This window comes from Vidua macroura, chromosome Z (genome assembly GCF_024509145.1).
Source record: "Vidua macroura isolate BioBank_ID:100142 chromosome Z, ASM2450914v1, whole genome shotgun sequence".
Lineage (NCBI taxonomy): Eukaryota > Metazoa > Chordata > Aves > Passeriformes > Viduidae > Vidua > Vidua macroura.
The window spans coordinates 73,155,380-73,167,871 of record NC_071611.1 but is presented as its reverse complement, the minus strand read 5'-3'; the positions used below and the strand labels follow the sequence as shown (position 1 = coordinate 73,167,871).

Here is a 12,492-nt window from a genome sequence, read left to right as displayed (position 1 = left end):
TAACACTTTATCTTTTGTTCTCATCTTAGATGCATGCTGCACACACTAGCTTTCTTTCTGGATCAGAAATTCACCCATTCCTTATCTTCTCCCTGCTCATTTTGAACAATTTTTGGTTTGGTTGAATTGAATTTTTCCTGCTATCTTTTCCTTCTGGGCATCAGCTGTAGTTAACTTTTTTGTATTTGTACCAGTCCCAAGAAAACCTGGTGCAGTGGTTTCTGACTTCCCCTGATAACAAAGCAAAGAATGTGAATTGCAGATGGCAAAACCCCCACATTTAAAAGACAAACTATGCTGTGCAGCAGAAAGTACAATTCCGCCTGAAGCATCCCTGGTGGGAGGGGTATGTGGTGCCTAGAAAGTTGTGAAGAGAACAAGGAAGGAGGGCAAGGAGTGAGAGTTCTGTACTGCTGTGAGTAGCAAAATAGATTTGATATTTCTCAAAAGAAATTTTAAAAAAGTTTGTATATTTTCTGTTTAAGACTGGGGGCTTTAACTGTCAATCCGTTGGGTATTTCTCTTCTTATGCAAGTTAAATAAATCTTTCGTTTTTCAATATAATTTATAATGCACAATATAAATTTTTCCATAATGCCCTGATTTCTAAATTCAAATAAGCATATACAAGACAGTCAATGCCAACGTTAATAACAATGCTGTAGCACTACTAGCTGCACTTAATCTCCAACATTGATATACCTAAAATCAGACATCTCTGAAAGATGAGCAGGAGACACCTGATTTCCAGAGATGCCGGACTTTTCAGAGTTTTCACCAAATCAACAGGACACCTAAGTTCTTCTGATCTCTGAAAGTCAAGTCTACCTCAAATCAGATGTTGAACAATAGAAAAAGAAAAGCACTGTAAACCTCTCCAAATTTACCTAGAAGTGGTTTTGCAGTAGAAAACAGCTGAAGTCACTGCATAAAAAGATGCCAAATGACCAAAATCAACTGACCAAAAAAATGGAAGAACTTCCTTCTAGATAACATTCAGCCCTAGCATTTTCAATTAACCTCTTTCAAAACCCACTAACAAAACAGTAAGTTAATTTGCAAGCAGAAGTTTTAATTTAGTAACATTCCTTTGAGCAAGGTAGCCAGGGTGTGCAATGCAGAACTTTCTCAGCATCCAGAGCCCAACTGTCCAGAATACCATCTCTTTCAATGTCCTAAATACTACATCCAGCCCTTTTCACACTCTTGCTAAAAAGTTCCCTGTTGCTCCAAGAGGTTCTCGGTTAATAGACATGTCAGGGTTATCCGAGTGACACTGTCACCCAGCACAGATGGGTTCTCTTGGGGATATTGGCAGAGTGAGGATAGCACTAAACCATAGGTACAATTCAAACTTTGTTTTCTTCACAGGATGTTATGATTGATACAGAAGAGAATTTATTATTAGAATGGCACAGGATTTCTACAAGCAGAGTCAACATAGTACAATCTGTAACTAGCACGGTAGGGAATTTATAATACAATTTAACTTATAATTTCTCATCACCTGAATCTCTGCAGCTCAGGTCAGATCCCAATCCATGGTTTGCTGTATCAGTATTACAATGACAATCTCGAGGGGCTGGGGAGCCAGAAGTTGCAGGGGCTGCCTGGGAAGTCAGAGCAGGGCCTGGCAGCCAGGACCACCCAGCCATGGCAGCCAGATCAGCCCAGGGTATCAGACACTTCCCTGGGACAACAAAGGGCAAGCTGGGACACGGGACCAGGGTGGAGCTGGCTTGGCCACCAGGCACTCACATAACGTGACTTTGCACACGTATACCAAGCTACTAAGATGCAGGTATACTCAGATCTGAATCTGTGCCTAGCCTATATAAAGCATGCCCAGGTAATATAAGGGCTAAATAGAAGTAATTTCCTATGTAAACCTACTTTTTCTATTTTTTTTTTTTTTTTTTTTTTTTTTTTTTTTTTTTTTTTTGGGAAATGAAATTAAAAACATAATTTATTTTCTATAATGCAACTTACAAAACACATATTTTTTGATGTTGCTGTAAGATAGATGGGAGAGTTAGGTATTCTAATTGCTGCCACTGCTTAGGTATTCAGACTGAAGATCTTTATGGGCACTATGATTAAAAGCAATGCCTGATGGTGTCAAAGGAGAGATTATACCATGTTTCAGTTGGCTTCAGATAAAGACTATCTTTGTTTACTAACCTTCATTGTAAAAAGATTTTTAAGATTTTAAGTAACAGACATATAATGTGAGTTCAAATTAATGTTATATAAAACATCACTGTGTACAGCAAACTGCATCTGCTGCTAACAGAGTAATGGTTTAGCTAGGAAATTGCTAGGTTAAATTCTCATCAAAATCTTGTGTCTGAAGTCAGTGTATTACCCTCTTCACATTAGTTTGTTTAGATCCACTTCTCATCACAGATCTATGATTTAAAGCTCCATCTAGAAATATAAGTCTTGTGCAGCCTTTGCTGTGGAATTCTTAGCAAGTAGAGCTGTTTGAAAACTCTTACAACAGTATATTCAAAAGAATTTTTTTTCAATCTAGGATTAAAAATACTTTAGAGAGAATATTAGTTTTTAGATAGAATATTAATGCCTCTTTTGAGAAGCTTCCTAATAATTTTTCACCTTTATAAATGCTCAACCACCTTGTAAAACTGTTCTGAAAAGTGTACTTTTTTGTCATGATGATGATTAGTAGAAATGAGAACAGATTTGCCCCTTTTTCCAAAAATATCCTAAACTGCTCTCCTACGCAGACAGGTTCCTATTCCTGGATCTTACATAAGGATCCACATTTTGGATACAGAAAGTTAGAAGTTCATTTCCTCATTTCTTGTATATACATGTAAACAAAGATATTGAATAGTCCCACTATTTTTTTGCCAAAGTATGTTATTTGAAGCTGTATTTCTGTTAACAAAATACCACTTTGGTCAAAAAAAGTGGGGGCACATGTCAAGATAAATGGTCTTTTTGTAGACTGTGACTAGGAAGTAACCTCAAAACCTTTTGCTGCAAGCTACTGATGACTGCGATAGGTACATGTGTTCTGTGCTCCAGAAAATTTCTGCAACATAGGTTTTGTTTTCATCAAAATATTTCAGTGAAACAGTATTCTAGTAGGAAATTACATTCTGGATAAATTAATCTCCCTAGGGAGCACATCAGTTCCCGTTTCAGCAAAGACACAAGCACATGAATGACGGGGATGAAATCCTTCTGCCTTCAGTCTACTCCTAAGCTCACAAGACATGGGATCCCTGCAGTTTTCATGCTGCCTTGATAACATGTTGTAGACACAGAAAGATCTGCTAGCACAGGATCATTCAACTCTCCCTCCTGTCCTCTGTCATTTGCTCACCCTGGAAACTATAGTTTCTCGGTTTAGGAGTGAGGAGTAGTGGAGAAAGCTGTGGGAAGACCTGGGGCATATCTGACCCTGTTGGGAATCACGCTCTTCCCAGCCTTCGTCCTGGAGTCGTTGCTGAACTCTCTGGATGCCTTGAGGGCACTGAAGGGTTGCGGCTCAGTTCAGTTCAGCAGTGATGTGGGAAATGGATTTGTAGAGACAAAGACCAAGTTCTGCACTGTGGCAAGTGAGCACCTGAGAGAGGTTGTTTTACAAGGACAGAACTGATCAAAAGGCTTTTTCCTTGATGTCTCAAAAATCAATAAGAACTGAAGTAAGGGAAGTGGAAAAGACAGAGAAGTAAGGAATGATGTGTCAGTAGATGATAGGAGAGGTTCCAGAAATGGGGCAGAGGCAATCACCCGCATCAGCAGCCAAAGGTCTGGGGAACTATCAATGGATCAGTGTATCCAGGAGTGTGCAGTAGAGCAAGAAATGCCCATTTTCACTGCAGTTAATTTATTAAACAAATATCTCTCAATAGAATTTGACATCAGTCTTACTTCCCTAAATGTGTATAAATACATAACTTACTTCATGGCAACATTAATGATCACAGCAGCCAACAGCTGTCTGCTTACAAATTTACTATAATGCTTAAACCCCTACATACTGGAATTCCTTTTTTTTTTTTTTTTCAAATAATCAAGGAACTGAAAAGAGAACTAAATCTTGTGCTCTTTCATTAACTTGGTCTTGAAGAATTGGCTCACCAGTGATCCTTGCATCATATTTCAACAGCTAAGAAGTCTTACAGCACTTAAAATCTTTAAAAAATCCCAAACAAACAAAAACCAGAAAGACTAATTATTTTGCAGCCAAACCTGACACAATCGAACACAGTACAGAATTGATAATACTGTTTCACTAACTTCCTTTGCAGTTCTTTTTCTGGTAGAACTGGCATCTTTTGTGGAACATAAAGAGTGTTTACAAGAGAGAAAATGTTCTGCAAACTGAAAAGAAGTCAGCAGAAGTGCCTCTAGGGAGGGTAAAATAAGAATACCTAATTGTATTTAAACGTGCAGATGTATTTTTGCATAAAACTGTGCTGCTTCTTAATTCCTCTTATAAAAAATACATGGGTATTTGGACATACGTTAATACGAGGAAATCATTCTTATTCCAGGGGTTATTTGTTTTGAGTCAACATTAGCCAGAAGGTATTTCTGAGGCCAATCATGAAAACGGAATTTTTAAATCCTTACAGATTGTTATTTTTAATATGAAAAACCACAGCTAGTGATTTTTATTAAGAGAATACGTATAAAGAATAAAAACTCCATGTCTAAGAGCCTGGGTAAGCACAATTCTTTGCTTATTCATATGCTGAGTGCAGACTGCAACTCAGTATTTAGCAGGGCTGCAGCAGGCAGTGCGTGCCTGACCACACTCTCCTCTTTTTTCACCCTTCTAATAGCATTGGACAGTCAAAAAAGCAGTGAAGAAGAAAGGCATGTATTAAGGAATTTGTTATGCAGGATGCACTCAGGCTTGACGCCAGTCTCAGCCATGTAGATGAGACTTAACCCAACAGTTAGTTATCTCTGTGCCCTGCTGTATTTACAGGATTGCAAACTGAGAGCAGAATTGAACCTGAGGAATCATTTTTCAGAATCATGGGGCTTTTTGTCTATAGGAAGGCAAGATGATGCTGTTAAGAGGCAAAAACTGTTAAGAGATCTGGGTTCATAATTAAAGATTTCTGATGTGACTCTTTCAAATTAGTTATGAACTCTCATTTTTTACTCTTGATACCAAGGATGATAAGAGTAATGCTCATCTTATTCAGCTGAAGTGTTTAATTTTCCATAACAACTGTGATCTGCTTTGCGGTGGCAGTACTGAATGTCACAAAAACAGCTATGAGGACCTAGCATTATGTACTTTGATTGAAGATACACAGTCAGATAGCTGAACTGAAAACTGAAAAAAAATTTAAAAATAACCTTAGAACAGATCAATTGTTCCGCTCCAGTGTGATCTCTCAGTGCAGAATTATGCTGAAGTTAGTCTTGTAAAAGCTTTGGTAGAGGTGGCTTAAGAGCTGTTTTTCAGTCAGCTGCATCAGACAGTGAGTGTTTATCTTCTATTTATTTAATTGCTCACTTCAGTTCACAACTGAGGATGTTTGTTCAAACGGAGGAGTAGTTTGTTCTTCTTCCAAGTACTCTCCTTCTGACCGATGATGTTTCCAAAGCAGCAGCCTTCAATCCCGAGCCCTGCGTCAAGCCCAAGAGGATTGGGTTTAGTTTCTACCTCGTGTCCTCAGCGTGGAGTCAAAGGACAGCAGGAAAAGACGATCCAAAACCAAGGGCAAGTAACACTTTACAGAGTGAGGAGGCTGAGGGCCGAGATGACCCTCGCCACAGCTACGTTTAATACCATGCAATTAAAGCACGTAATTTATGACCGGACAGGGCACCAGTGCCACGTTTTGGCCACAGCCATACACATACCTCGGTACTAGGCAGGCTTGGCCCTACCGTCGGGAAAAGAGCCAATTTCCTTCCCTTCGGCCCGACGGGGCTGTGGGTGACTCCACGCAGGCCCCGCCCGCCGCCAGCGCCGCCCCTCGGGCCGAGCAGCTGCGGCCCCCGATCCGTGTGGGGCCGTGTGGGGCCGTGTCGGGGCCATGTCGCGACACAGGCGGGTTCTGCGGCGGCAGCCCGGCGGGGCTGCGGGGGACTGGGCTGCCGGCGCCGCGGGGCGCGCCCGGGCCGAGGCCCTCAGGGAGGTCGGCGTGGACGAGGTGGTGGAAATGGCGGTGCAGCTCGCCCTGGAGCGGTTCCGGAGCGGGGACGAGGCGGGTGCGCGGCACAGCCCGGCCCGGGGGCAGCCTGCGGCTGTTGGGAGGGCGCTGGCAGCGGGTCAGGGAGGGGATCCTGCCCCTCTGCCCGGCCCTAGTGAGGCACGGCTGGGGTGCTGTGTCCGGCTCTGGGCTCCCCAGCACAGAGACAGGGAGCCACTGCAGGGGTCCGGCAGAGACCACCGAGATGAGATGAGAGGTCTGGAGCATCTCTTATCAGGAGAGGTGTGGGAGTTGGTCCTGTTAAGCCTAGAGGAGACCGAGAGGGGATCTCACTAATGCATACGAAGATCTTCAAGATGAGTCCCAGGAAGGCGGTGCAGACTTTTTGGTGACAGGACAAGGAGCAGTGGCCATAACTTAAAACACAAGAAGTTCCACCTGAACATGAGGGAGAACTTCTTTCCTTTGAGAGTGGCAGAGCACTGAAACTGCTGCCCAGGGAAAGTGCTGAGTTTGCCCCTCTGGAGACATCCCAAACCCTAGATGTGTTCCTCTGTCAGCTGCTCCAGGTGACCCTGCAGGGGGTTGCACTGGCTGGTCTCCCTTCCAATCCTAGCAATTCTGTGGTTCTGTAACACTGAGTTGTCAAGATTAGTGCCTGTTGCATTGTTACTATTTTCTCATTATTATTTATCATTCTAGAGATGGAATTTCCTTCTAGTTTCACTAGTACTGAAAGAGCATTTGTTCACCGTCTCTGTCAGTCTCTTGGACTGGTATCTAAAAGCAAAGGGTGAGTCAGGGTACAATTTTCAGTTTTTTGGTGCAGACCAATAGAATTTCAAGACTAATGATAACCTGACTGATGTTTTCAACATACTCAACTGTGTTGCAAGGAATAGTATTAGAGAAAAAAGTGTAAAAGAGAAATGAGCATCTGTGTTCATTGCTGTATGCATGCTTGGAAAAGCTTGTGACATGCCTTTTGGGACAGCTTGCTTTTATACTTTGTGGATTTAATGGCTCCATTAAAAAAGCTTCTCACTGTGATTTCTGTTTCTTTTTTCCCAAAGATTTTGCATAGCATCTCCTACCTTGACAGATCAAAGTCAACCTAGAGTAGGTTCCTTTTTCCTAAAATATGTTTTCTTCTCCCGCCGACAGAAAAGGAGCCAATCGCTACCTGACTGTAAGGAAGAAGGATGTATCAGAGGCACACGCAGGCATGACTTGTGGCTTGGCTCTCCGTACGAAACACGCTGTTCGGAGTCTGATTCAGCGCTTTCCCGTCACAAATAAGGAAGGCACGGAACTCCTGCCAAGGACAGAGCGAGGAAATGCCTGTGCTGTTGAATCTGGTACGTTGGGTGTGTGTTCTGCTTTGGGCTTGTCCATCGCCACCACTTGGAAAAACCACCTGCAGCCCAAAGACAAAAGAAACCTCTTTGTGTTCTGTCCCCTCTCGTGTCCTAACAGACACCTTCTTGCAAACGCATTAATTTTCCTTACTTTTAAGGTCTTTTGGAACTGGTGCTGTGAGGAACTTGGGAAGTCATATCATGCACATGGTGATGTCCACCTTGTGTTGTGTTACTTTAGAATCTTTGAGGCAGTTCCAGCCAAACCGTTTTGGAAGCACATTTTGAAATGTGGCTCCATAAAAGTTCTGTGAGGTGGGATTGAAGAGTCAGTGTTCCCCTGCTGCTGTAAGAGCACCCATATGAGAAAATGAAGTTGTCTGTTCTGCTTGTAGAAATTAATGTCCTTGATAAGTGAAGAATTTTAATTTTTATTTCTTCATCTCTACAAAATAGATTTGGTCCTTAAGAGACTACTGTCCAGACTTCTTGATTTCTTGAATATGGAAGAGTTCACTGAAAGACAAACTTCTGATAAAATGTTGGGTTTTTTTTTTAAAAAAAGCAAGGTTTTAATCTAGATTATTGCTTTAGCAGCTACAAGTGGAAGAGTTACAGTGTGTTTCTGTGTGCAGAGATGGGTGTAGTGAACAGAAAACACTTGTACCAATATGCCTTGTTTAATGGCATGGTTCTGATAGGTGGTGTCTGTTCTTGAAGTGCTTCCTTTGCTGTTCTTTCCAATTGTTTCAGTTGTTTAATAGGATTGTTTAATGAACAGAGGGAAGCTATAATGCAAGGACTGAAATGCAATGTCTTAGGAATGTAAGGGATAAGTTAATGAGCAGTGTAATATTTGCCTTTCTCTGCATCTCAAGAATGTATTTTTAGTTCTCCCGATCTCTTAGTCTGTGTTTGTCTTGGTACAAGAGAGCTTGAAATTTAGTATATGAATCTGTTACTGACATTAAATATGTATAATTGAGTTTACAGCAAGCTTTTCATTCTTCTGGAAGATAATTCTCAAGGAATTAGAGAGTAGCACTTGCAATGATGGATGTGAAGTAGCTGCCTCAGAAGATGTGCCCGTTTGTTGGCTACTTATGCACTGCTTTGTAACACATCACACTGCTGTGTGGGGGCCAGGACTCTTGATACAGCATGCTTGCATTAGTATGATTTCAGGCAAAGGCGTGGAATAGCTTCAAGGCTTACCCCTGGAAGTGTGTATTTCTAGGGAGAACTGCAGGTGTGAAATGTGGGCGCAGATAGAAGGGCCACCAAAATCCACCGGGCTGTGTTCTCTGGTTTAGTTTCTGTTTCTCCTTTTGCTCTTTGTGGGCTTTTTTGACTTGGAGCAATGCTCTGGAAGAGTCTGGTTTTGTTCAAAATACCTATGAAAGTAATAACTGTTTTGAAAGATATTTATTTCAAGCACTGCAGGAGGACATGTTGCTATAAATATGACTTCTAAATGCGTGATGGGTTTGTCACTTTACCCACAGGGATGCATCAAAAGTCAGCAATGTTAATTTTTCAGTACAGTTTTTGAGCAGTGTTTTTGTGACCTTCCTCTGTATCTGCATAAATAAACTTTTACCTTGTCTTCACAGAAAACAAAGAAGTAAACAAGATAACTTTTCGACTTAATGATGGTATCCCCCAGGTCCCAGTGAAAAGAGGGGAATCAGAGTTTGATTCCTTCAGGCAGTCACTACCAGTTCTTGAAAAACAGGAAGAAATTGTCCAAATAATAAAGGACAATAAAATTGTTTTGATCATAGGAGAGACTGGATCAGGAAAAACTACACAAGTATGTTTCTTTAATTAAATAAAAACTAGAACAGTATTTATGACAATTGTGTAATATTTGTGATATGGGATATTTTGATGCTATTTTAAGGCTTTTCTTTTCCTGTATGATTGAAAATCTTGTTCCAATTCACTTTCTTGCTTTTGAAACACTAAGCCAGTAGATAGGTACTAAAAGCAAAAATGATTCCTCACAATTTTCTGGTTGATACAATTTTTTCATTAAACAATACAAAATATTGAAGGGAAAGTGATGTTTGTATAGGCCTTTATCTTCTAAGGTAGTTCTGTTCTTAGTACCCAGAATATTTTTTGTGTTAAAATGAGAGATTATCTACAGGAGTTTTTTTTTAGATTTCTCTGAAGCAGGAGGGAGACACTGCAAGTTTTTTCTTTAAAAAAAGCCTAAAGAGTTTATACGGAGAAATTTATTTTCCACTACTTCAGGTATGCTTGCCATGATAATCCTAATGAAAAGTCTTTTGCAATGTGTAATACTGAGATGCAGTTAAATTGTTTCCCTGTGCTAACTAAGCTGTGACTGTCTCAAAAAGTAAATTTGAACCACTTCTTTACAGATTCCTCAATTTATCCTTGATGACTGCTGCAAGAATGGAACTGCCTGTTGTGTGTTCTGTACTCAGCCCAGACGTTTAGCAGCTGTTGCTGTGGCTGAAAGAGTGGCAGCAGAAAGAAGAGAGAAGATTGGCCAGACAATTGGTTACCAGATCCGGTTAGAAAGCAGGTACTAATGGTATTTCTGAGTGCCAGTTGATCTTGTGTTGGTCTTGTGCATCTTGTGCACAGGTAAACTGCAGTGTGTTTGGGTTGCAGCCTCCCAGGTGGGATATGTTACTGCAGGTAAGGAATACGTAAGAGGGAAAAGGATGGCTTTCTTGATGTGTTTTGCAGTTTCATGTAGTAGGTTGTCTTGTAGAACTGAATCTCAGGTATTTTCTGTTGACTTCTTCTGCGGAGTGTATGCAAGGAAATCTTTGTCTGATTTTCAGATCAAGTCTACACTTTCTTTTTTATTTTTTTTTCTTCCCCCCTCTCTACTTGTAACAAGTGTGGATCCAAAAGTTCCGCAAGCTTTGAAGGTAGGTGTGAAGACCAGCATGCTCTAAGAAATGTTATGTAGTGTGAGTTGATAGGAGTCATAAAAGGGAAAACAACAAAATTGGAAAGTGACTGATGGAGATGAGCATTATTGATCAGTCTAGTTTGGGCTAAATTTACTCTTCTTCAGCTTCTGTGTTTAAAACATGAAGTGAAGTAAAAGTAGAGATTTCAATATCACTTGATGAATTTGTCTGTAAAGCAGAGCATGAATGGATTGTGTGGGGTTTTTACATCTTTGCACCGTGTAGCCAAATGACATCTCAGGGAAGGGCCAGCAGTTGGGATATGAGTGACCAGAAGATGGCAAAAGGTTGTGTTGCTTGAGTGAACAAAGATAACACACAGCTGATGAAAATGAATGTGCTTGAACAACAAAGCCGCAGTAAGAATTCAAATGTGTGTACGAAAGCTCACAAGGATATAAAGAGATTAGAAGAGCTGGTGAAGATGTATCACAAATCAGCTGGATAATTAATATATGGAAGTACTATGCTGGCAGAAGAAGAGCAAAGTCAGGTGAAAATGGAAGAATTGCTGGAAGCAGTGCAGGAAATCCATCTTGAGAGGAATCACTACAATTGCTGCAGAGAAACACTAAAAGGGAGAAATAACAATATTTTGAGCTGTGGACAAAAAAAAATCTGGAATGGAGATGTTTAGAGGTGTTTATAGTAAGACAGAAGTATAATTTTTAAGGTTTTCTTTTAGGATGGCAGTACCAGAGGGAGTAGTGACAATTGCTGTTTTTATTGGGACAGCTTCTCTCAGTATAGAATTGTAACATTTCAGTAGTTTGACCTTCTGAAGGAGCAGAGGATGAAGCAGATGACTTTGTGATTTAGTCAGCTGTACTGTATTGTGTCCTCAAGGCAAGGCTTTGGGAGCTGTGGGGAGGCTTCTGTGAGGAGGTGCCAGAAGCCTCTCCCGTGTGTGACAGAGCCGGTGCCAGCCAAGACAGACCTGCCTGTGGCCGAGGCTGAGCCCATCTGTGATGGTGGCAGTGCCTCTGGGACAGTGGGGAACAGGGGAGGAAAACCTGCACAACAGAGGCAGCAGTTCAAGAAGAGCAGTGAGAGCAAGCAGAATTTCTTCACGCTTCTCTTTTACTTCCTTATTTATTAAAATCTGAATCTTATTTTTTCAATTAATCCGTTGTCCAAAGTTTTGGGGCGCAAGCACTACAAATTGTTAGGAAATGTGTGGGAAAAGGCACCGGTTAAAAACAAGTGGAGTGCAGGAGTCTTTTGGGGAGAGAACTGTAATTCCTCTTGTGGTCAGCAGCTGCTTTAATTTTTGATCCGTGGAAAATTTTGATCCTGCCTTTAAATGGTGCAAAGCCCCTGAGCTGTCTGTGTGATGTGTTCCATAGGGTTTCTCCAAAGACACTGGTAACATTCTGCACTAATGACATGCTCCTTGGCACGCTGATGGCAGGAGACAGCACCCTCTCCACCGTGACCCATGTTATTGTGGTGAGCATCCTGTGGTCTTTCATGTGGGGTGGGGCAATATGTATTGCCTTGGAAAATGAGGTCCTCATTTGTTTTATTTAGATTTGCTGAGCACTTCAGGTGTTTTTGTTTGGTAGAAGATGAATCAGCTTTAGAGACTTTCTGAGTCCTTAGAGTAGCATGATTGTTTTGTGGAGTTTGGTGTTTTTCTGCGTGTTTGTGTTTTTTCCTGTAAGCAATCCTGTAAGCAATAAAAGTATTTTATTTTCATGGCAATGATTAATTGTGGAATCAGGAGGAGTGGAGAAAGACAGAAGTGTAAATTTTTCGGAACTTCCCCTGTCAGCAGCAAATCCTTAGGGAGGCTTACATGGATGTGGTTCAATGTGATTGTCTCAGAATTTCTGTTATCATTTGTTTTAGCAATAGCAGGTTTTCAGTCCATTTGTTTGCCCAGAGTTTTCTAGATAATGTGGAGTCTAATGGCTAACAAATGATTCAGATGTGTTCATTTATGAGTATGCTAATATTCCTATTGTGGAACTTAATAAGGAAGGGGAACTAGAATGCTTATGGCAAGATTGAAGTCCTGAAGAT

At 41.1% G+C, this 12,492-nt stretch overlaps 1 protein-coding gene across 1 annotated transcript; it reads left to right on the top strand.

The window, feature by feature from the left end:
- Positions 1 to 6,014: 6,014 nt before the first annotated feature.
- On the top strand, positions 6,015 to 7,116 carry LOC128822560 (3'-5' RNA helicase YTHDC2-like). The gene is made up of 2 exons (XM_054004311.1): positions 6,015 to 6,210; positions 6,855 to 7,116. The coding sequence occupies exons 1-2, from the start codon at positions 6,036 to 6,038 to the stop codon at positions 6,947 to 6,949; spliced, it is 270 nt and encodes an 89-aa protein (XP_053860286.1). The 5' UTR covers positions 6,015 to 6,035; the 3' UTR covers positions 6,950 to 7,116.
- Positions 7,117 to 12,492: the final 5,376 nt, after the last annotated feature.

Coding starts and splice junctions, on each gene's coding strand:
- LOC128822560 (XM_054004311.1), top strand. CDS start 6,036: ATGTCGCGACACAGGCGGGTTCTGCGGCGGCAGCCCGGCGGGGCTGCG. Junction 6,211..6,854: donor CCGGAGCGGGGACGAGGCGG/GTGCGCGGCACA, acceptor TTATCATTCTAG/AGATGGAATTTCCTTCTAGT.